The sequence below is a fragment of the Cryptomeria japonica genome, chromosome 10 (assembly GCF_030272615.1).
Source record: "Cryptomeria japonica chromosome 10, Sugi_1.0, whole genome shotgun sequence".
Lineage (NCBI taxonomy): Eukaryota > Viridiplantae > Streptophyta > Pinopsida > Cupressales > Cupressaceae > Cryptomeria > Cryptomeria japonica.
In genome coordinates, this window is record NC_081414.1 from 527,090,171 (window position 1) to 527,116,302 (window position 26,132).

A 26,132-nucleotide genomic window follows, 5' to 3' on the forward strand; every position below is an offset into this window, starting at 1 on the left:
CCTTGCAGGATTTTAACGTCTTAACGACTTGAAGATGTCTAAGGGAAGGTGTTTTATCAGATGAATATAATTTGAAGTGCAAATATGAAGGAAAATGACCCAGAATGCTAAAATCGCTCCTGTCCCTCAGGAAGGGACCAGGGCGAAGTACATTATAGCTCCCGTCCCTCTCCAAGGGACCAGAGCGATTTTCTTCATAGGACAAAATTCAGGCAAAGTTCAAGGCAAGTTTGTGTTTGATGGCAAGGAAGACGGTGAAATGAACTCATTGAAGACAAATTGAAGATTTTGAAACATCAGCAAGGGTCCCAAAGTGCCTAGTTCGCTCCTGTCCCTCAGGAAGGGACCAGAGCGATTTTTGTTATAGATGATTTTCTTGTCCAGTTTCAATCGATCCCAAGGCGTGGATGAATGGAAGGGCGCATTACGAACCCGTTGAATATAACTTTGAAGGTGATAAAGTGAAATGAAGACCACAAGAGCTAGAATCGCTCCTGTCCCTCTCCAAGGGACCAGGGCGATATGATGGTGATATTGCTTCTTATTCAAGTTTAAAACCGTTCCTCCAAGATCAAGACCTTCCAAGATGAGGAACAAGGAGGCAAGGACGTTTCAAGGCATTTCGATCAAGCACAAGGTTACAAAGGTCGCCACGTTGAAGGAATTTGCACTCTAAGACCCAGTTCGCTCCTGTCCCTCAGGAAGGGACCAGAGCGATATTTCCATAAAGGCATGAATTTCAAAAGACAAGCAAGTGTCAAGCTACTAGGAGAATCGAAAGGACGTCATTTCACGCATTGAAGATAATTGCAAGTTGAAGAAAACAAGAACAAGCTCACAATGTTGAACTTCGCTCCTGTCCCTCAGGAAGGGACCAGAGCGATATTGGGTATATTGATCAATTTATGCAAAAATGACGTTAAGACAAGACTTCACAAGGTCGTAAGGGGTTCAAGGTGTCTTTTGAAGGTGATATATCAAAGTTTGGAACGTCCAAATGTTGTCAAACAAGATAAAAAGCTCATATCGCTCCTGTCCTTTGGACAAGGACCAAGGCGATTTCATCAAAAACACTCATACTCCTTCAAGGTCAAGGCAAGGCGAGGATGGACAAGGTAAAAGACGCTATTTGGAAGGCAATAAACGATGAACAAAGGTTAGATGTTTACGAATTTGAGCCAAGACATGGAGATCGCTCCTGTCCCTCTCCAAGGGACTAGGGCGATGTTAGCCAAAACACATGATATCCTTTGAAAATTACGTTAAGATAAAGACGCACAAGGTTTTAAATGGCATTTGGAAGATGATACAAGGAAAAGTTCATATCAAGATGGAGAATTTCAAGCAAAAACCTTAGGATCGCTCCTGTCCCTCTCCAAGGGACAAGGGCGATGATACATCCAAAGCCACTTATGCGCACATGCAAGACGATCTAACTTGAAGGACCCGACAAAAATGATGATTTGAACGTGGAAATGAAGAAGTTGAACGTGGAAGTTACAAGAATCATGACAAAAATGGTGAATCGCTCCTGTCCCTCTCCAAGGGACCAGGGCGATGAGGTACGTCTACTCCATTTTCAAAATTTGGCGCTCAAATGAACATTTTAAATTTACCTTAAATGCTAAGATCGATGAGTTTTGAAAATCCTATTAAATTAGCATTTAAAAAATTGCGTTTGGCATTTATTAATTATTTTGCCTTGTTTAAAAAATCGAAATTTATTAATTAAAAATCAAAGGCATTTAATAATTAATTAATTAATCAAAAATTAAAAAATCGAAGGGAGCGCTTAAATATGGAGGTCGGCCGTCATTATTTAATTAAAAATCGTTTGAAAATTGATTTATATCACCAAGTCGGCCTTAATGAATGGAAGAGGTGAGCGCTATAAAAGGAGAGTGAAAACTATCATTTTTACATCATTATTTTATCATTCAAGTGCGAGCTTTCATCCCAATCAAAGGTGGTGCGAAATTGTGTTTGAAGAAGTGCGAATATCATCCAAAGGTGGCGCTAATACTTCCAAGGTGGTACGATATTTGAAGATCTATATTGAGCGAATTTGCCAAGATTTGAAGGTCGCGTTAAAGGCGATATTTGAAGATCACGTCAAGGACAAAGGTGGCGAAATTGATTTCTTGGGGAGATCACGTTGAAGATCATTTGTACCTCAATTTTGCCTAGGCGATTTTGTTCTTTTTGCATTCTAGAGTTAGCTCTCTATTGAGGTATGGCGATTTGATTTTTATTGTTTTATTTATTCATCGTCATATTTTAAATTTTGAATTATTTTGAATTTTGAATTCCTAGCTCAATCGTTTTATTTTAGGAAATGATAACTCAATGACTTATCATGAGGTTTCCTAAAATTTATCCTCTAATCTATGTTATTTATTGCAAAATCTAGCTTCTCATTATGAAATGTTGTGTAGGTATGGCGACCCCGAAGGCGGGAGCATCCACCAGTCGCTCAGCTCTCATGAAAGAAGATCAGAGGACCGAAGAAGTGGAGACCAAGATCGTGTCGAAGTGGAACAACATTGGAGATACCAACTTGGGGAACTTCAGCACGAGGAAGTTTCGAGAGGTCCCTTACATTGGCAAGCCATCACCTGTCGCCCGGAGAATAATCGAGAGTGGTATCATTAAGGCGGCCGGCTTTCCTCCAGCTGTTCAGTGCCACGGGTTGATGATCGAGTGTGCTCGTCACTATGATCCACAGTCTAGGACGATCGTGTCCAAAGAGGGAAACACTTTGGCGTACCTTTCAGAGGAAGCTATAAGTGAAGCTTTCCATCTTCCAGAGCACAGGGACATGATATACAAGAGCATAGAAGGAGCCAGATCAATGTATGAAGATGATCCAGATGCTTGTCTAAGCATTATCAATAAGAACTGGCTACTCAAAAGCCGTCCCCGTCTGAGCAAGGTCCCGAACACACCGCACAGGATTGATTTCCAGGAGGAGTACAGAGATTTAATTACCATGCTCAACCGAGTTACAGGAGCCCCTCATGCCTTCTATTTTGAGAAGTGGATGTTTTACTTCATCCAGGTGATTGTTCAAGGGAAAGGTACGATACATTGGGCTAGGATGATTAGCCATTGCTTGGACGTACAGTTGAGGAGACTCAAGGCTACTAAGTCCTTCCACATGAGTTCATACGTCATCTATGCCTTGATCAGGAGTGTTGAATACGCAGGACTACCTCACAGAGGAGTGATTGGAAGAGGACCTGGCGAGGTCAGAGCTTGTGATTCCTACGCCTACTTGCATCATCCGCCAGGGAGCAACTATAAGTTGGTTAATGATACTTTCACGATGAACATCACCAGGACGTTGCAAGGTGGAATTCACAACAGGTTATCTCAGGATGCACAGGAATTCATAAAGAGGTACGGTGCTTGGTTCATTCAGTTTCCCAAGTTCACTTATATTAGAGTGCATGGATGTCCTTTACCTCCATACATGTTGCCGCGATATCCGACAGACAGAATTGTGTTACTTGAAGTAACAAGACAGTTGGCAACATATGTGAAGGCATTCAGACACAGACATCAGAATGGAGTTCCAGTACCTATCATTTTGGGTAATTCAGTTGAGGTATGTCCTAATGCTTTAGCTATGGATGACGCAGAGAAGGAGTTAGCCTTGTATTCTTTTTCATCTTTTGCTTTGAGAGAAAGCTTTGATCCACATGGACATTTAGAGGAGACAGTCGGCAGGAAGTTTAGGCATGAGTACCAGATTGAAGATTTTATGATGAATCTCTTAGATGATCTTGAAGTGAAACGGAAAATGCATTCTAGATTGCCTTTGGATTTCATCAGGAAATGCAGGATTTACAGAGTGGCCGACCAAGCTCAGGACAGTGGCAGACATATCCAGTCTTCCTATGATCGAGAAAGCAAATCAATAAGGTTGGATTGGAATGAGCCCGAGGTCGTGGATTTAGATACTTTGATGGCACCAATCTTGTCTTGTACTCGCAGATGGGTTGACGTTCAGCATCAGAAGTTGAGAGAACAAGGCATAGCTATGTCTTTCACTTTGGAAGAAAAACCAGCCGAAGGTGGAGCTAATGTGAGTGAAGGCAATCCTAATCCTAGGAATTCAGGTGAAGGTAACCTTCGATGTGCCAGTGAGGGCAATCTCCATTCAAGAGGTTCGAAGAGGAAAGAGAGACCTGGAAAGAGAGAGTCTTCCAAGAAGAAACAAGAGGCTAATAGAGATCGATCATCCGGTACTTCTTCTAGACCTGAGAAGAGAACAATTCAAGTTGAAGAATCCATGGAGTCGATGGTACAGAACGATAGGCAGGAGGAAGGACAGGCACAGCATGGTTCACCAGATGGATCTCTCCAAGACTATGAGTTAGATGAAGACAAAGAAGACAATGAAATAACATCTCCTCCCAGACAAGAAGAAATAGTGCATAAAGAGATTCAAGTTCAAGAAACCAGATCGATTATCCCAGATTGGTTGAAGGAAAGATTAACCAAGGTGATCGTAGTAGAGGACGAGGACAATGCAATTGATTTAGAGAGCCTTGTTGGACGTTCACACGAAGTAACAGAGAAGAGAAAGGCTACCAAGATGTCCAAGATGATTCGAGATGAGACTGGATCCAGAAAACTGCAGATAGCTACACCGGCAGCAGACAAATATGAAGGTGAGATCCTAGCAGAGGAATATGATATACAGACTTTTGAGTTAGGACCATCCACAGCAGAGCAGACTTTAGATGATGCTACCGATTCATTTGAAGCATTGAAAGACAAGCTTAGAGAAGAAATGGAGAAGAATAGAAAGCTTGAGAGAGAGGTCGGTGCATGGAGGACATATTTCAGTCACATCAATGAACCTTTGGGACGTCAGGATCCAGTTAGATCACCAGTGCAAGCATTGCCGCTTCAATCAATCAATGAAGCAGAAAGATTCAGGAACATGGTCCAACGTACAAGTAATTGGATGGATAGATCTCATACAGTGGCTACTGAATTTGTAACAAGGATGATGAAGATTATTCATCAAGCTATCCAGGTTCTTGAGATGATCCACAATTTGATGATAACAGTAGCTGCATTCGCCCATACCAAGGACGTTATCATTCCTGTCTTGAAAGTTATTAGACACACATCAAGGAAGATTTTAGCGCAGGAGAAGATCTTGGATGGAGAACCTCACAGTTTGTTTCATTGGTCAACCTTACTCCATATGAAGAATGTTTTCTTCGAAGACATCAGTACTAGATGTGGCCAAGTTGAGGAGGTGATCAATCCGATCCAGGACAGAGTATTTGAGGTACTTCGTACCATTCTTGGCAGAAGGATCGAGGTCGAGACAGATGTGGATATGCAGGAACTAGAGGATAGAATCAAGATCATCTTTTGCAAGGACGCAAATGTTACAGATGAGCAGTATGATCAGATGTTTGCCACCATGCTCCTGATTGAAAGAACGAAGGAACTTGAACCTTCATGGGACGCAGCTCTTCTAGATGCATTTGATCAGGTCATCCACTTAGAAGAGAGTATGAAGAATCTTCCCGAGATTCCAATCGCAGAAATCGAAGGAATCGTTTCAAGATTCATTGCATATGCTAAGAAAGAGAATTGGAAAGGGAATAAGATTCTAGATGAAAGGTTGTTACAGATGACATGACATCTTATTTCTCATTGGTTTATGTCTCCTAGGTTTTTGTGCCAAATTTAATATTTGGCTATGCATTTAATATTGTTCAGTAAAAAGGAGGCTATTTGTAACAAACCCTAATTAGGGTTTAGGTGTCATGATCTTAACCGTTGATCTACTTTCGATCCGGACCTTTCATTGTAACTGGGGATGCTATTTATACCCCCATTTTTCATTTTGTAATAGTTAATAGGGTAATAGTCAATAGTTGATGTAATAGAGAAGAGAGATTAGAGTTAGAAGCAATTTTATTTTGTAGCGAGATTGAGTTTGAAGAGAGAAATTCAAGCAATTGTTGTATATGATGACTTGGAAATCAATAAAATATTGAAGTTATGGTGTTTTGTTGCAACTTTCTTAAGTTATCTTCATGGTTGTTTAACTTACTTGAATCATGCTCAATCAAAGTAGCTTGTTAATTTGAAGGACATAGTGTGAGACTTGATCTTTGGTAGGATTCGTAATCCAAACCACTAGCTTCTTGCTGATTGTAGGAACGCCTTGCGTGGTCGACTGGAAAATACTTTGAATCCCCTAATCTTCAATCATTATTGTGTCTTGGATATGTACCTTCGTGGTAGTGTCCATGACCTTTGATGCATTGAATATCATTTTATTACCTTAGAAGATCGCACTAATTTCAATTGAGTTGTTATCTTATGGCAAAATTGAAGTTGGTTGAATCTTGCCAAGTCTTGTCCATACTAAGTCATTCATAGGGTTAGATTAGATTAGACCTCTTTCAAACCCTACTCTTTTGTTATTTTTGAAAAGTTTCTTAGTTTAGTAAAATCTTGAACTTTCGGAATACGTAAGGCCCCTTGGAGGAAACAGCAAATCACATCATACCGCTGGAAGCTTGTCCACACGTAGAGACCCTACTAAAAGAACCTTGGAGTCTACCTGACTGATCCTTTATGCAGATCTTCAGCAGTTAGAGACTATTTTCTCAAGAGAGGATAAGATGCCTATTGGTATTTTATTCTGTGTATGATGGTGTATAAAATACACGTCAACACAACTGTAGCTCTTTAATTCAAGAATGATTGAACACAATTATTTCAGGTAAATGTGCCCGGCAAAACAGCCTATGATAGTAAAAGGACAATGATTTGCAGTGAAGCACTAAGGAATACGCTTGTGGTATATCTTGTTACAGTGCTTAATAATATAGGCTTCAGCACTAAGCATTGTCCCATGTGGGTCCATTTGGGTGTTGGTGCATGTTTGTTGCGAGTTAAGAAAACAGAAGCATCTTATCACACATGCATAATTTGAAAAGTGTTACAAAGGAAAGAAACTTTAATTTATATCACATTCACAAATTCAGAAGTTCACAAGGTAAACAGAGAATACATTATATAAAACACACCTAATCTGAAAGGAAGTTATGTTTTCTAAAGTTTAAAGAAAAAAACTCTTTTGCATAAGTCTGAAGGCTATATGTGGTCAAGTCAGTGTTGATACTGCCCTAGATTGGGCCTCAGTTGGCATTTATTGTTTTGCAGGAAAGCAAATATCTTTCTGTTAAGTACTTTTTCATTTCAGCAATATTAAATTTCTTTTCTTGTTCCAGCTCCACTAGGATAACACTTTCATAGTTGCAGAAGTTTCCTAATGTTCAGTTTCATGGTATTGGGTTCATTTTCTCTACTCTAAAAAGACTCCAAAGTATCCTATTTTCAACTTTGATTTCAATATAAGTTTCAAATCTTGTATAGCAGAAATTTCTAGAGCTGTTAGAACATCAGAAGCATTTGAATTTGGTTTGCAGTTTAGATTTGAAGACTCAGACCTTGGATTTGCAGAAGTGCAGCCAAGTACAGCTGGGTTTACAATGGCTGTATTAAGGTCACTCAGTTGTCCTCGTGGGACAACAACAATGGAGTCTTGTACCCATTGCACTGATGATAATTTGAGGTTTGAAATTGCATTATTAGTAGATGAAGCCGTTAAGGTTTCATTGGATGAATCATGAAATGAAAGAAACCATACATGGTATGAACTAAGCTGCTTGTTGATTGGTTGGGCTTGTGAAAAGCAGGGAAGGAGGAGAGAGGAATGACATATAAGGAGGCTAAATGGCATGATGGAAATCAAAACCCTTTTGCTAAAGGTAGTTAAGTTCACAAAAATCAGAATAATCAAGAAAACCAAGAAATAAAATGAATAAATCAGAGCACAATAGAGCTTTCAATACAAGACAATCTCTAACATATTAAAAATTCAACAATCACAATAGAGCATTCAATACAAGACAATCTCTAACTTATTAAAAATTCAACAACCACAATAGAGCAATCACATAAGACCTATCAACTAAGAAACACAAGATTTATGTGGAAACCCTTTTGGGAGGAAACCACGAAAAGGACTGCTGGGATCTACTTGTAAAATCCGCCCTTTGGACACTACACTTTTTTTTCTTTAAACCTTGACTATTAATCAAGTACATCTATTAATTTAGTCCCCATTAAAATAAAAAGATAACCACTTGCCTTCAATTGTTGGTTTCATACCTATCATTAGTGTACAAACATACATATATGCACAAGGGTCATATAACAGATCCCACACATAGTGATTTTCTCGAGCATAGTCACATATACACAAAGGACTAGCTCATACACATCTCAAGTACATAAGGTACACAAGTTGACTAGCTCTAGTGTACGTCAAATACATAGTGAGTAGCTCCAACCTACATCACATACATAATGAGTAGCTCCAACATACATCATATAGACAATAGTGACTGACTCATACAAGCATCACAAAGACAATAATAATTGACTCAACAAGCATCATAAAAACAATAATGATTGGCTAATCTACAATGGTTAACTATCTCTTGTCCATAGTGCATCCCAGAGAGAAAAGTAATGTAAGTGCATTGCGCATTGCATCGTGGGTCCCATTCCTTTTTTGGTCTTCTACACCAATGGATTTGGGAAGAGGATTCGATGTATCTCATGCTACAGTGGGGGTCCATCATCAATTCAACAGGGTCAAGTATACTATCAAACAATCGGGAAGAGGATTTGGTGCATCCCAACTACACCGTGGGTCCATCCTCAATCCAAAGGATTTCCACAAGTGGTGAACCAATCAAGCTTCGTGCAACTTAATCGCCTATAGGCCACTCGTGATAAGTTTGTCCACCTAGGAAGAAGTAGCTTCCAACATATACCACCTGGTGACCTTAGTGATATTGTCAACTTTCTTCTTCACAATCCTGGGTAACACTTGGGCATCGATCACCCCCATGCTATAGGTGACTGCCGGTGAACACGCCCAATACAACGGCTAGCTCCGGTTACCATAACCGGCATGGTAAGGCAACTATGCGTGCGACCATTACCGTATCAAATCCTAGATAGCATCTAACAATCCTTCACCTTCGTGAACCAAGTGAATGTTGGCTTATCCAAAAGATACAACAGTAGCTCTAGGCATCCACCATTGGCACGGTCCAGTGACAACCCGCTAACTATTATCATACCATATCCAGGGTAGCCATTGGCAACTTCACCTCTGTGAACCAGGTGAATGTTGACTAATCCCTTGTAGTAGCCTAGACATCGATCATTGGCACGGTCGAATGACTGTCTGTTATTGCATAAATACCTTGGCGGTTCACACTTGTGAGGGTCATACATAACTAGATGCACAGTGCTAAACAAATGGATAAGTATTACATAATAATTGATTTAGGAGTCTATGCATAGATTCCTATAGGTCTAGAGTTAACTTTCTCAAACACATAACAATCACATAGAACCAACACAAGATGGCTTCAACTCAACATGTACCCTTAAGAAAATATCGACTATAAGGTAGTCAACCCATTTACTTCCTTCAACTCGTTAATCAGAAGCACATTATTTATTAAATACAAGTTAGGAGGTTTTTTCTTTCGTAATATTCTAATACCTATTTTGGCCTCATTTGAAGCCTACTAAAGAAGGGAGGTCAAATAAGTTCGAAATAAACCCAATAGCTAGATTAATTGTAATGTCCCCTACTAGGTGTAGGCCTGCTTAACAATAAATAATGTATATTTAAATATATATGACTTAATTTAACTAGGAGACAATTGCTATACTTAACTTCTAATAATAGTTCTTACTTATGTGACTACGAATCCAGTTATTATCTCAATACTACAATATGATTATAATAAAAAAATCATAAAGTACATAAATTAAGATTTAAGACTTTCCTTATGTGAGATGAGTGGTCTCTTGTAAGGATAACCTGCACCCAAAAGGAAAAGCAAAACAACTACATGCATGTTCAATCAACATCAGTCCTAATCCATTCTAATGCAAGCAGACACAAGCTGGTATATGAGACATGAGAGGGGTTGCGTGGGTCTGCTGTCTACCAAACCCAGGGAATGGTTGCTTCTCACCTCCTTGCTAGACTTGGCGGCCCATGTTGCTTGCCCTTCAAGTCCATTACCCATACACACTTCACCTTGTGAGTTTTGTATAGAGAGTGCAATCTGGTTCCTTGACTCCCAGGGTCCTTATGACCACTTGTGAGCCCCTCGTCACCACTGGATTACACCTCTATCCTTCCCCCACAAGATGCTACAACAGGATTGCATACATTTCATATGGAATGAAAATAGATAAACAATGCTACTGTATTTGCAAACAGTTTCAATCTGATATTTCTTGGCAATTTGTATAAAATACTTAATTATATGAGGCTAATTCATACACATGGATCTAATGATGATACCAAACCAAATATTATTTATTTCTGAGTTTATGATGCTGTGAACTTATATCAAAATATTATATTATTTAGCAAATATGACCAGTGGAATTAATCAGACGTGTCCGTTAAACCTCTGCCATTAAAGTCTGCTACATACCTTATCCTTGCTGTAGTATTCAGCAGGGTTGGATTAATTGGGTCTCACTGTTCAGTGTCAACTTTGGTACCCTAAATGCAGACTCTCAATTCCCAATTTGACGATTTCTCTATGCTATTGATGCCGATGCAATTGGCTTAACTTCTCTTTCATAAATGACATATTTTGTTTATTCTCCTCTTTTCCGATTCTTGACATTAGGCTAAATGATCAGCTTGAGCGATCCAAATAGGATGTATATTAAAGAGATAAAGATTCGATAATTCTTCTCTCCTCCCATTCCATGGATCCCCTTCTTTATTGCAAATCGATCTTATATAGCTTCTTAGATAAGACGAAGTGTCACCCCTCTTTGCAATGGATGTCATGTTTCATAGGGATGTGTTTCTTCTTAACGAATTGTGGCTTCATGACCTTAATTATGTGTTGTTAACTAAATTGCTGCTTTGTTGTTAGTAATTGATTGTTGTTATTTTCTTAATATTAATTATTGCTCCTCTAAGATTAAAATTGCAGCTTTACAGGGGATAAGATTGCTGCTTAAATAAGATCATTGTTCAATAAATATTAACTCACTGTTCCTTAACTAACGCATGGGTAAAGTCTTAGATTACAGAAAATTGTGAAGTCTTAAGGCACTTTTCTTAATTCGTTTATTTACTTCTAATGTGGTAGTGAACTTTACCATTACATCTGTTATGACATGATTGGGGACATGACATTAATCCCCCCTAGATCCTCCCCCTACAGACTTGATGTAATGTCCCTGTTTGGGGTAACTTAGTATCATGGGACAATTGCTCAAACTTCTATACTTACAATGAATTTCAATATCTGATATGATCTTATGAATTATGCCAGTTTATGATATCCCAATCTGCAATACGAGATATCTGCTTTTCCTGATATGTTGATGTGATTTATGCAATGAAATGTACAGTAATACTGATTGTTGTTTCTAATAAGAACTCTCAAATCATGCAATGTTTTTATATGTATAATCGCCTATAGTGATACAGTTACTGTGTCTGAAATGTGCTGTTCTCCCTTGCAATCAATGCTGTCATCTCAAATATGAAGTTAGGCACTTGCAATCTATTTAGCCAAACAGGCCGATGTTCACAAGAGCAGATCCAATCAAGAATAAGAGATAAATGAATTTCCAAATTGATGATTGTTGAAGTGGAAGTGAATGCCTTCATATATCTTCCAAATGGAATAATATGTTACGTTGTAAAGGTCATGACTTATGTCTATTCATAATCGCCTTCTTTCCATAAACTAATCTCACCCTTCCATATGTAATTAGTCATTTCGTAACCGTATAGTTACTGAATCAAAAGACACATTGATAACGACCTTAGGAAAAATTGAGTATTTAACTGTTTGGGATTGACATTATTTCTAAAATAAAGGCATCATTTTCCTGCATAATATTTCACTTAAGGCCAAGCCTACTAGGAACTCTTTACAATATGACAATCTAATTTCCAGATGGAAGTTAAGGTCCAAGATACTTTTCTTAGCCATGGACTAATAACATAAGGATTACTCAAACATCTTATGCCACTTCTAGGTATAATCTTTTAAGTTGACTACAACCCAATATATTAATAATCCCATATTATGAAAGATGGTCATCAACAAAGAATTTATTAAACTAATGCCCTACTTGAGTATGGTCATGGACATACATTCAACAAGACCAAATTCCCTATTTGAATTATTTCCTTTACAATCTTTAAGTATTTAGACTTTAGAGATAACATATAAGGGACTAATTTTGTGAGGATCAAAATTCTACTTAAGAAAATTGGCAACAGTACAACCATTGGACCAACATAACCATGGTACCCTTTCCTTAGTTCCTATGATAGTTTCCCTATTGGAGCTAATGTATTGAATAAGTTAATGACATCTTCTACTTATATAGAATCCCATCCTTTAATCTCAAGTGGGTTACCAAAAGTATCAATTTGCAACATTAAGGATTTGTTAAATAAGGTATGACTTATATTATTGTGCAACCATAAATTAAAGCTCCTATTAGATCTCAAACTTATCTTATGCATCATATACATTTTTATATTTAAATTTATTTTGTCAACTTTCACTTAAGTCGCATTAATATAGTCAAGTTGCTCATGTGGGTTGACTATTGATTATTCTAAACTAAGAATATTTTAAATTAAACAAGTTATTTGATTATTATGAAAAACCAAACAATCCCCCTACATTATAAGTTCATATCCACCCATACTTGTATGTGCAGAGGATTCTTAATACCCTTATTATGCCATTATGAAAAATAGAATGAACATAATCCAACCCTTTAAGCAATAAAAGTTACTCAAATTACATAATGCAAAATAAAAGATACAGACAAAGCAGGTAAATTTTTTCACAAATTCTTAAAGAAAGATAAAGGTAGGCGTAGGGCACAATAATAGTTTGACAAAAACCCCAATAATGTGGAACATGCACAAGATGGGAATAATACCCCTATCTCTCACATGCACCCAAATCAAATATATCAAATTTAATTCAGTTGTGGGAGTAGACAGTGTATAATTAAATGCTATTTCAAGACAATACTAGAGAAGAAGTGTACTTAGCTCTAGGGATGATCTTGAAGAAATTCTGAAGTGGGCATTGAAATCCACCCTATTGCCTTGTATGCCATTGCTCCTTCAGCCACCTCAACCCCACGTTGCCTCTACCACTGCTTCACAAGGTGCCACAGAAAAATTCTCTCCTCTATACGCACCCCCACCTCTCCTTATGCATCGATGGGTGTCATTAACCTATCGCATATGCTCTAAGGTTCCTCAAGCTTTATCAACAAATCCAGTTCATGCATATCCCTGCAACCATTGTAGTGCATGAAAGCATGGTTCTTTGAGGCATTTTGCCCAACCTGAGTGTGCCTTGCCTAAACCTCTACATATTCTCCATACGTGTTGCCTCCTTTTCCGTCATTTATATGATATATCCTATTCGAACTCTTCTGCTCCCACTTTCGGTCTCTCTCTGCATCTAAAATTCCTTTATCCTTTATGCATTGGTGGATGTCCATACCCCTTACTCTCTGCCAAATGTTTGCCTTCTCCTTTTAGAAGCTCTTACGTAGAGCTCACTCCCCTCTCCTCGTAGGTGGAGAGGATGTTGATGACTCTGGAATTTGGCTTTACACCTGCCAATTGCATTTGCTTGAAAGTTTCTAAAGCCTTTTCAACAATGCCAATTTTTGCATATCCTACGATCATTGCATTCCATCAAACTGCATTTCTTTCAGGTATTTCGACAAACAGTTCACGCACGTTGTCTATGCTTCCACATTTTGTATGCATATCCACTAGAGCAGTTGCAACTACAACATTTGACGAGTTCCCTTTCTTCTCACATTTTCCTCCTCCCGTGCCTTCTAAATGCCTCTGTTAGTGTCATTGTCTTTCATTTCTCCATCACACCATTGTCCTATAACGCTTGCATTTTGAAAGGTTTTCTTCCTTTGAACAGCCTCTGCCATAGACATCTCTATTGCCCGCCTTTTGCATTTTCTTCTTCAAACCATATTCAAAAACATTCTTTTAAAGAGGTCACAATCCTCTTTTCAGGCCTTGCTTGGCATGCCTTATTAATGGCACAACTCTGTCCTTCAATCCTGTGCGCCTCTTGTCATCATCGACTGACATTGCCCATGTAAAATGGTTCTCTTTACGGGGATGTGACACTTCTGTCCAAATCCAGTCACAAAAAATAAATCTCTTTGTAATGTCCCCAAATTATAAATACCCAATTTTTTTCCCTAGATTACAATTTTTAATTGAACAAATTAGGGTTAGAGATACCTTTCACTTTGATTGAGACCCTGCAATCAAGTTAGGAATCATTTACAATCATAATTTGTAAAATAGATCTCTTTGATTAGAAATCAACAGATATACATTAGAATTATAGATCTAATCACAAGATTGCTTGAATTAGTTTGAGAAGGTTCAACCATAGAAGAGCTAAGATAGGGTGACTTGATAGGGTGCCTTAGAAATCCTCTACTCTAGGCCCAAGGTTAGGACCTTATCCTCCTTGATCTCATGTGGTCCTTAACCGATGGTCCTCAACCATCACCACGAGGTGGCCTTGTGGCCCTTAACCAATGGTCCTCAACCATCTTTACGAGGCGCCATACCTAGTGAGGAATCTATAACCGTTCCCCTGAATCTTGCCCCTTCTATCCTACTTCCCATGATTGAACTTTCTTAATGCATTCATTTACCATGATAGAGAGCATGAGGAGCATTCACAATAGCGTGCCCTGGAAGTTTAACCTTTCTAAGCCCAAAGGCAGTACCCTTTGTACCCCTTTGGCTCCATGGGACTCCCTGGTCTTATACCATGAAGTGGCGTACCTAGAAGATGACCCCAACACCGTTCCCCTACTTGTAATTCCTCAATTTCTCTACCATGGGTGGTTACAGCAGTCAGACAGTATAAATATGCATAACATCTTATAGTCTAATCACATATTTCCTATGTCCATTTATTAAACCAATCATAGATAGTAACACACCATGAATCAGCAATATATCTATTATGCTGTCAGGTAATCATAAACAGAAATGCATATTATTCAGAAGTATGCAGATATACACAAAATCATTATAAATAGTAAATACTATTGTAGTATGCTGTGTTAGATAATACACAGAGTTATTATGCACAAAATTATTATTATACACAATTATTATATTATGTATAGAAATGCATACCACAACGGTACAACCAATATATGAATTGCACTTGTAAGTATTATTGCTTTCCTTGTCATCCGATTTTCTTGTGATTCCTTCAATGCTGGTGAAGTCATATTATACCCCTCCATCGGGTCTGTAGAGTGGTGTCTTTCCTGTAGAGTCATGACTGATGGGAGGGTCATGTTGGTTTATTTGCCCATCGCACCTCCTCTAATTTGTGCTTGTTAATCACTCTATCGGTTAGAGCTGAGTTACCCATTGATTAATGCTTAATAGTCCCATTGGTCATAGGAGAGTTGCTGTTCCCAGAGGAGAGAGAAGGTGATTCACAAGGCATCACTCAGTGGTTATGAATCTGTTCAGGGTGGTGATTACAGGCTGCTGCAGACAGTCTTACGATTAAGAATTGTGAAGTCTCACTATCGTGAGACAATTTCTAATTAGATATTGTTGAATCTGGCTGGGGTCATGACACTCTCTTACAAATCTTTGTAGGCACCAACCCACTGGAGGCACCAATCCACCACCAAGTGTGAGTTTTTAGCAATCAGATTAGCAGTATAGAACAGAAAACCAAACTAAAAATAAAGCACACACATAACACGCTTATACCCTGGGAAAACCTCCCTCTTGGAGGCGAAAAACCCAGCTACAATATCTCAGATCTTTATTAGGCAATGACCAATTGAATCTTTACAATGAGCTTCAACACTTGAAGCTATCAGCAAACTAAACATAGTAATATCTTCCACCTAGGGCACATTGTAGTAGTGAACTTATCTGCAGATGTTGCTGTCACAAAGACGAAGTTCGCTGATGATGTCCACAGCCTTCAATGACAGTTCGCTGACCTTCAAGTGAAGACTGCTGTCAGAAAGGAAGGTTCGCTGCCTTTGGATGGAGTTCGCTGACCTTCAAGGGTGTTCGCTATGCTTCCATAGGTGTTCAATGTGCATCTACAGAAATTCGCCGACTCCTGAATATGATTCGCTGATCACGGAGATGATTTGCTGCTCTCTGGAGTAATTCGCTTGATAGCAGATAGGAATGTATTTTTACTGAATTGTGTAGGTTCTGTTTGTGACTTCAAGTCACTTCTTATTTATATGCTTCAAACTCCTATGCCACCTGGGTCGGCCTTGGCGCCAAATTGCATTTACAATTTATATATTAAATAGGTCATGCCCCATAACACTTACATGACACATAAGTTGTACGCCCAAATAGGGCCAGATAAATATAAAGCCGAATTGCTAAGGCCAAAGGCCACTTAGCAATTAAGTGAACTAGTTTGGCCCAAGCAAGGGATCCGACCTAGCTATAAATCAACACTAAGCACCAATTTAGCAAGAGACACCAATCTCTTCTATTGAGAGGCACCAACCTCCAAATGAACAAAAATTCTCCTTCTTTAATATTGCTTCTTCAATGGATGATGATTATTTGAATCTCCTTCATAAATTCTGCTTGCAACTTCATATATATTTTCTTCTAAAATCTACTCTTCAAAAAATCTGCTCTTCTAAAATTTGGTATTCTTCTAAAAATCTGCTCTTCTTCTAAAATCTGCTGGGAAAGATATAATTTTAATTGCTTGCCTTTCTTACCTCAACTTCATCTTCGTTTTATACCCCTATCACGCCTCTTCACCAAAGGGGGGTCAGCCTTCTCAAAGGGGGTTGGCCTCATAAAAGTAATAATAAATTTAATTTAATTTAATTCCCCAAGAAGGGCACCTATACCAACAGGGTCGGTCCAATTCCAAGAGACCCCAAATGATTTTAAATTGAATTTTTTCCATCTTTTCCTTAAACTCAGCGCTGCCTTGATTAAAGTACAGTCTTCCATTTAGGAGCATTAATCTCATGTAAATGATACGATTAGTGGCCTTTGGCCTTCACACATTTAAACCCCTATTGCTGCATATTAGGCATGCGATTATGCTATACTCTCCTTTGACATTGATGACAACAACAACAATATTTCCAACAGCTCTTGCATAGGTTTACTGGTATTAGCTCTCTTTGTAAAGTGCCATATCCATTAGTTGAAACTGGCCAAGCTCCAAATCATTCACACAGCCTTGATACTCATTTCTATGATTCTGTTACTGGTTAGCTCAGAAATCTCCTGGATCCAGGTGTGGATCATTCGTAGTCCAAGTTTGCAGTCTAGTCCATGGTGGGTGTGGACATTGAGCTGCAGATTCAGCTGTGTGCCCAGAGTGAACTCTTTGAGAACCACAACCTTTTTAATATATTTCTTTCTTTTCTTTTCCTTTGCACTGTAATTTTTTGTTTTTTGTCAACACTGTGGAAAGAATAAAAAAATTGTTTGAAAAATAGTTTTAAAACTAAGTTGCCGGTCCTGGTTCAGATTCGGATTCGTGTTCAAGATTCGGGTTCACGGGTTTGTTCAATTTTTTTTTGGGGTGTGTTCGGGTTTGCTTTGGGTTCGTCCATACAAAAACATATAAAAATAAAAAATATATACATATATGCAGCAGCAAATAAATTCATAATACACCACTATCAACTATGCTAATAGTAAAGTAACATAGCAAAATACACCACCATATAGATTAATGTTTTAGTCCAAATAACATAGCAAAATGCCAAAATACACCACCATATCAATGTTTCAGTTCAAAAATAATAATGTCAACATTAACAATCAGTCATCACTGATCAAATATCATCAAATGTCATCAAGCATATCATCATCCTCTTGCTGTGGCAAATTAGACGCACAAACAGTGCCACTGGCATCGGTACTTGCAATCTTAGCCTCAGGAGCAGCCTGGTGATCACTAGGTAGCTCATGATCATCATCATCAACTCCAAGTGCACCAAGGTGGGCAATTGAATCATCCAACTCCACACGCTCCGGTTAACATCCCAATGCTTTGCCTCCCCTTTTTTGTTGGTATTGTCATTGTGTGTTAGGAGCCTCGAGTTTGAATGCACATAGACCAAGGCTTCTGCTTTCTTGGAATGTTTTCTATTGCGTTTTATTGAGTGGATGAAGAAGTATGTGCTCCAATTCCTCTCGGATGATGATGAACTAGCAACCTATCAAAATTTTCAAATTTGAAATTAAAGAGTTAAGAGTTATGATTAAATTTTTTAAATATAAATTCAATATTCATTGACAAGAATTTAGAAATTAGAATCTTAAGAGTTAAGAACGAACTTGTAATAAACCTTTGATGGCAATGGGTTGTAGGTGTTGGTATATTTCTTCATGGAAGTACCACCATTTATGAGCATCAACACCTTGTCTTCAAGAGCGTCAAAGACCACAATCATTGGTGCTTGCGAAACTCATGAATTCAGATCTTACCATAGGCCGTATGGGATTGGGAAAGAGTCTACAAAGGGCTGCCTTGTACCTGTGAGTAACTTCAGGATCTCTATATGGGGCAACTCGAGTGCTACTCTCATTAAGGACCACTTGACTATAGTACCTGAGGTTCAATGCAAAGGCAAGGAATGCAAGGGGGTAGTCATTTTGTTCCATCTCTCCACCATGATTTTTTGTAGTTCCTTGAAGAAAGTTTCTTCATGATCTTGATCTTTTTCATTTATGATTTTTTTCATATCCTCCATCATGGAGTCAATGCCATCCCTTACCTCACCCAAGCAAGGCTTATCCATGTTAGTGTATCAAATCACGCTCAATAAATCTTAGGAGGTACTGAGCACAATCCCACCAAGAGTCATCTAGTATCATTGCCTTAATGGCAGCTGCCCTTATACTACTAGATTGCCTCCATATGCTCCAATTAGCATTGATTACCATTCAAGACATTGCCTCTTTAACCTTCACAAGGCGTCTCAAAACAATAATGTTGGAGGCAAAATGGGTCTCAACAACCTATTTCAAAATCAAAACAATAACAAATTAAAATCAAAATTAAAATTAAAAACTTAGAAAGTTTGCTAAACTAAAGTCTAAAACATATTTAAATTTTAAATAATTTAACTTACCTTCAAGAGCTCCAATCTCGAGAATTGTCTAAATATGGCTTGCAACATATGGTGATTCGTGATGAACAATTGGATCTCCTGGGCATCATCATACATTTGTTTGATCCACTCAACTTTCTTGCCAATTTTTTGCAGCATTAGGTTGAGTGAGTGGACAGGACAAGGTGTCCAAAAAATGTGTCTATAGCGCTCCTCAACCAATAACCCGACAGCCCTACAATTTTTGGCATTGTCTGTAATCACCTGAACAACATTTTGAGGGCCAACTTGCTCAATGGATTGGAAAAGAATGTTTGCAATGAATGGACCGTCCTTCACTTGCCCTTCACAATCCACTACTCTAAAAAACATTGCACTTCTTGTGGACACTACAATAACATTGACCAAAGGGCAATTTCTTGCATCTTTCCATCCATCAGATACTATGGACACACTTGTTTCAATCCATGAATCCCTGATGGGCTTCAAGGAATCCTCTACATGTTTCACCTCTTTGTCCAATAAAGTGGTGCACACCTTCTCATAACCCGGGCCCTTGAACCCCCCTTGGAGCCTCATTAATTGATCTCGCCATTTTTTGCCAATACGTTGAGCGAACAACATTAAATGCCAATCCGTTTGCATAGATGCATCTAGCTATGTGTTGCTTTGCAATGTCTCTAGCCTCATTGTGAAATGACATTTCCAAGGGCTCCTTGGCTCTCTTATTTGTCACTAGTTCTTGAGGAACATGCAAGAATGGATGGCCCTCTACGGGTTGTTCATTGGAAATTGAAGCCATATAGGCCTTCAATGCTTTTTTACTTCTAGACCTTTCCAAAGGATGATCAATTGCGTTCCCAAGTGCTTCATCTGCTTGTCTTCGCACTTCAATATAATTTAGTACGATAGAGTTTGCAAGAAGGGTTTTAGGTGGAGGCTGCCCTTCAACTCTTAGCTTGCTTGTACAAAACTTGATGCCTTTTTGAGGGATAAAGAACAAATGTGCTTTCACTCTACTATAAGAGCTTTTATATTCCTCTTTGCAATGGTTGCAAATCCAAAGGAAACCTCCTCCACCTGGTAGTTGCGGAACCATTTCCACATATTTCCATAGTGGAGAGCTCGGGTTTGTTTTGAACGGGGAGTTCCCAGTGCTAGAAGCACTTGCCATTCTATGAATCTATAAACAACATACAAAGCCACAAACCAAAATGAAAAAATAAAACAAAACTAGAGAGTTATTTCATTTCGTAAAAAAAGTGCAAAGAAAAATTAGAAAAACAAACAAAATCAACAAAAACCTACCTCTTTTGTTGAAATCTTCCTCTTCAATGTCTTTGAGGAGTTTACAACACTTGCAACCACGTAGGAATAGCTCACAAACCAAATTAGAGCATGCAACAATCACCTTTCAACACTCCTTGAGCAATGGCAAGCAAGCAAGAAAGTTTAGCAATGGAGGCAAGACGTTTTCTTTTTCATTCACAAATGCACAAATGAGATATATTTCACCTTTTTGGCCTTTTTAGTGGTCTATTATTTTAGGGTTGGAGGGTCGAGTTGACCAAAATAGACCGAAAAAGAAATTTAAAAAAATTAAAAAAATGTCTAAACCAGTCAAATTCTGCCCGGGTTCTGCCACTCACGTCAAAATTCGCTGCAAATACGGCAAAATTCTCCCCAGGTCCTTCACAGCAAACCCAGAGTCAAAATGCGGGAACTTGGCCGTATTTGTGCCGGACTGGGCCGGGACCCTGGGCTGCCAGAGAAGAATTTGGCAATGTAGTTTTAAAAAGTGGATTGACCCTAGCTAATGTTGCCCTTGTAATACTGGCATCAGCTCTGCAGGCCAACGTGGCCCTTGCTAGGCTGATGCCAGCAGCTTTTTTCTTTAAGTGGTTGTAAAAAATTTAAATAATGTATGGTTTTAGGCTTACAGCATTAGGATTTTAAACTAAAAGCATTTATTAAAATATATTAAAAATTATTATTTTGATCGGTAAATGTTATATTTAGTATTAATTTTCAAAAATTTACAGAATAAAGTTTATGATAATGTGGTCTGCTACCACAGATTTGATCAAAATTCTACCCCTTCAAACCCATCTATGCAAAAAACGGAAACCTTACTGCCTATCATGCTCCCCCACTATCCATATTTGACAAAACTATACAGGTAATTTGATTAAGTTCAGGAAACATCATAACAAAATATATATTTTTATCAAAAAACAACCATACCGTTCTTCATTCTTTCTCCAAATTTGCCCCTGGCCATCCCTTCCAATAATCTTCTTTGCTAAATTTCAGTTGCTTCTTTGTTTGTTTCTCCTTCTCCGGGTCACCATCCTTCTGTTCTTTTTCTCTATCTCTGAGATACTCCTTTATGAATTGTCAGCCCAATTAGGCATCAGCCTGCCTGTCCTCCTTGTCGCTTGAGGCGCTCCATAATAGGAATGGGCATAATGGGGGTGTGAACTCGGCCACATGGAGCTGATTACCACCTCGCTCTTTGAAACCCTGAACTGGTAACGCCATTGCAATGAATGCACCCATCCCGTAACACCATTTTCCCCTCACGTATTCATTCATGATCCAGTGTGTATCCTCTTTGTTGCCCAGTTCTAGGCACCCAAGCCATGAACAATGAAGCAATGTCGATGTTGGTTTTGTACTTGTACTCTGATGCCATGAATTCCTCTCCCAACATCATTTTGACCACTTGGAAAAACACGGGATCATCTATTTTGAAAACTTTCCAAAATCTTTCTTCTAGAGATTTTACCCAAAAATGCAAGCTGCTACTTTTTGGTGCACAGGGTAAAATTTGCTTCCATCTTCTGTTCTACAACACGCCTTCTCAACCACCGCCACCCAGAATGATGTCAATTCTGTCTACACTGCCTCCATAAAAAGCCATCCACATGTTTCGAGCTTCTTGAAAATCCCATCACCTTAAATGCATTCATTCTCTTGGTACGTCCCCTGCAACCTGTACTCTCTCAAAATCAAAATCCACCTCCCTAAAGTCCTCCCAAATCTCTCCTTCGATGCCTGTATTTAATGCGGACGCCCACTTGGATAGAGTGTCTGCCACATCATTCCCTCCCCTCAACCCATGAATGATTTTAAATTCACTAAATTGATTTAATTTGGCTCTAATGATTTTAATAAACTTATTTAATTTTCACACCTGAGCCTCGCCTTTAATTATTGCATTTACTATCATTTGTGAATCTCCATTCAAATGCAATATCACGATTGACAGTTTGCTCACCAGGTAGTTTAATATTATTTTTGTAATTATGACTTTTATCATGAATTTGTTTTGATTTTTTCTCGTCAAAATCATGTTATCCCTGAAGTATCCACTGCATTTGTATCATTTTTTTTTGTTTTCGTGCTTTCATAATTTGCTAGATTTTACTCTAGATGCTCCCATGGCCCATCAGAGAGACATAAAAAAGAGCTCTTGGCAGGGTCCACAGAAAGGGGGTTACAGAATTCAATATTGATGTACATATGATCTTATAAGATTTTCGTGGTTGTTTTGTTTATTATATGTTCACACACATAAAAAACAGCTCTTGGCAGGGTCCACAGAAAGGGGGTTACAGAATTCAATATTGATGTACATGTGATCTTATAAAATTTTCGTGGTTGTTTTGTTTATTATATGTTTGTTATGTGTAATCCTTTTTAGGGTCAATATCTATATATTTATGATTTTTATATGTTTAGTACAAAAATATCCAAAATGTACCCAACCCCTTTCTTTTTTGCCATATAAAAATAAGAATCTGAACTGGTAACTTAGCCAGGATTCATTACCATTAATTAATATAATCATTACTCTGTTTTCATAATTTATTTTCAACAGTTCGATATTTATTTCGTTGCAGTTTTATTTAATGTGTTAGCTTAGTGTCTTTAGACTTTTGTCCAATATTTCAAAGAAGCTATTGCACTCAGGTAACTTAATCTGAACTGGTAACTTAGCTAGGATTTATTAGCATTAATTAATATAATCTTTACTCTGTTTTCATAATTTATTTTCAACAGTTTGATCTTTATTTCGTTGCAGTTTTATTTAATGTGTTAGCTTAGTGTCTTTAGACTTTTGTTTATTTCGAAGAAGCTATCACACTCCAGTGATATTGCTGTATTAGGCTGAATCCTCTTTATTCTGGCAGCAAACATCAAATGATTTGGACAACGATATTCCGAAATATCATGGAGCTCAAAGTTTTCATGTTAAAAAGGAATTGCCAGAAATTGACGATCATAACCATGAGGTATGCTACAGCTTGAACTGATGATCTGTGTCAGACTTCAGGAATGCCTACAAATGATGTGTTTAAGTTGTCAATCATTTTTTCTTAAATTAAAGTTAAAGTTCTTGTGTTTATTAAGTCATCCGTGTTTATTCATAGAGAATATCAAACAAATCAGGGGTTGATACCAACAAAGATGCTATTGAAAGTTTGCAGTGTAGAGCAGAAATACCACAAAACCACCTAAATACCTTGGAGGTATACTATAAATGACATTATCAAAAAAAGTCATTTATAGTATATCTGAATTTATTATCAGATAGCTTAGAACCTTTCTGGGTTTAATGACCTCAAGAATAACTAATGACTTGAAAAATTAGCATTTCTTCCTTCTGCTTCTCCATCCAAGATGGGTAGACTCCATAAACAGTTGCAGAAAGAGAGTGATCTGCAAGAGATGAGTCGGCGGAGAGGCACAATCAGATTTATTGCTTTCATCTCCAATAGCAATACCACTGGAGTATGAAGACATCTTGTTGATCATTTTGTGAACTACTTCTTGCTTATTAGCAACTCTGTCTGCATGCTCTTGCAGCTTATCCATGACTCTCCTAAACAAATCAGACAGGAATATAATCATCAATAATTGGAGCAAATTTTATTATCACCATTCACTGAAATTAGCGCCAGCATCTTTTAAACCTCGGATTAAACCACAAACATCCTCTCTGTGCTGCTCAAATTAATGCTTGTTGAGAACATTTTATACCTCTTCAACCATCTCATCCTTTTCTTGGCGAGTCACTTGCTGGGTCCAGTCCCAAACAAGAACAACTCTTGAGAAGTTCCCAGTACTCATAACATGATCCTGATAGTCATAGACCCCTTGTGCAGGAGTTTTCTCAGCTCAGACTGAGTAACTGTTGAACCTACAAAGCAACAACATGCACTATGACATAGCTTAGAAAGCTAGTAACACCCTTATATTATCTTTGAACACATCATCATTCCCAAATTTCAGAAAAACCAAAGATCTCAGTTTACATAACCAACCACGGCTTAAAATTTAAAAATCTTTAACATGTCTATCATAACAAATAAACCCAAATACCACAGAAGATTTAGCACATGGACATTCAAAGGAAACAGGAACAGTAAACTCCACATGATTAATTTATTGCGAAGAGAGCAAGCACCAAGAGCAGGCAGCTATAGATGTTTTTGATGCTAGAGAACAACATCAAGTTCAGGGTGGTTGCATATGGGCTTGATTCTTTCCCGAAGTGACTTGTTTGTAATAATTACTCCATCGATTGATTTTCATGTTAATCTTGAAGTATGCTATGTGGTTTTAGTTACTTTATGATGCTCTCGGTAATCTTTGGATAGAAAGTTGCAATTTGAGAGCTAGAACTTTTTTAGTTTTGTTCTTTTCCCTTATGTTAATATCTTGTTTAGAACTTGACCCTTGATATAATTTGTAGACCTTTCTAACTGCTCTTTTTGAGCATATATGACTTGTAAGATTTCTTATTTTAATATATAAAAAATATAAGTACTTCATCTTTGGGGTTGATCATAGTTTTTCATTAGTTGGTGTAGCCACTCTACTGATCCAACATCTAAATTTGCAGAATAAGGTAGATGAAAGTTTAGAGGCCACGGGAGATCCATCGCAATGTTGTGCTGGTGCTTCCCAGGTATACTGGTGGCAGTATTGCAGATTTTGTTGACATCGTTTGTTTGAAACATTATACCAAGCTTAAAGATTTGAAAGGTTAATTCATATTGACATTACAGGTTAAATTAGGGATTTTTACAAAAGCACATGAACATCCCACACAAACTCTAGAATTATGTGAGGTCTCAGTTTCTGAAGTGAGGAGGGTTAATGTTTCTGAGAAAAGACACTTTTCACACCAACAATGTCATCCTGGATTCTCTGAGGAGATTGTGAATACAACTTTTGAAAGCTCAGATGTTTGTGTTGCTGATATGGCAGTTATGAAAGATTCAGATCCTCTTCTGTCAGAACCAAATACAGTTGATGTTTGCCAGGATCGCCATGGTATTTTGACCTCTGTTGGTGATAAGGAGTCTACTCAGAAGCTCTCAAGTCAGAGCAATGCTAATAGCAAACTGAATCTGGTTCCTGCATTCCATTCTTTGTTAGATGCTGAGACATTGACCTGCAAAGAAACAAAAGTTCACTTGAATAATGCAGAGTGCTTAACAGCCACACCTAAAATTTCAGCAATTCCTGTTAAGGTGAAAATTGAGGATGAGATATCCCCTTCATTCATACCTATCAAGGATTGTAAAACTGAACTTTTTGAGGATTTTAATAATGATGAATTAGACCATGTTTCGCTTGAGGAGAGAAAGAAGCTTTGTAAAGAAGCACACTTTGATAGTGATATTGACATGAAGTGGTTGCGAGCAGACAGTTCAGAAGCAGGAGAATGTGAGTCTGGTGAAGCCTGGAAGGAAAAAGCAAGAAACTTTACCTTAAAGCGAAATTATAGAAAGACCAAAACGTGGGGTTACTTC

The 26,132-nt window shown here is 38.1% G+C and overlaps 1 protein-coding gene across 2 annotated transcripts in view; it reads left to right on the plus strand.

Annotated features, from left to right (window-relative positions):
- The window catches only part of LOC131060801 (uncharacterized), a 60,204-nt gene that overhangs the window by 29,350 nt on the left and 4,722 nt on the right, over nucleotides 1-26,132 (plus strand). For both annotated transcript variants that reach the window (XM_057994212.2, XM_057994213.2), the window contains exons 5-7: nucleotides 23,502-23,603; nucleotides 25,217-25,282; nucleotides 25,383-26,119. In XM_057994212.2, the coding sequence (XP_057850195.1) occupies nucleotides 23,502-23,603; nucleotides 25,217-25,282; nucleotides 25,383-26,119 (905 nt within the window). The remainder of the gene's footprint in view (nucleotides 1-23,501; nucleotides 23,604-25,216; nucleotides 25,283-25,382; nucleotides 26,120-26,132) is intronic.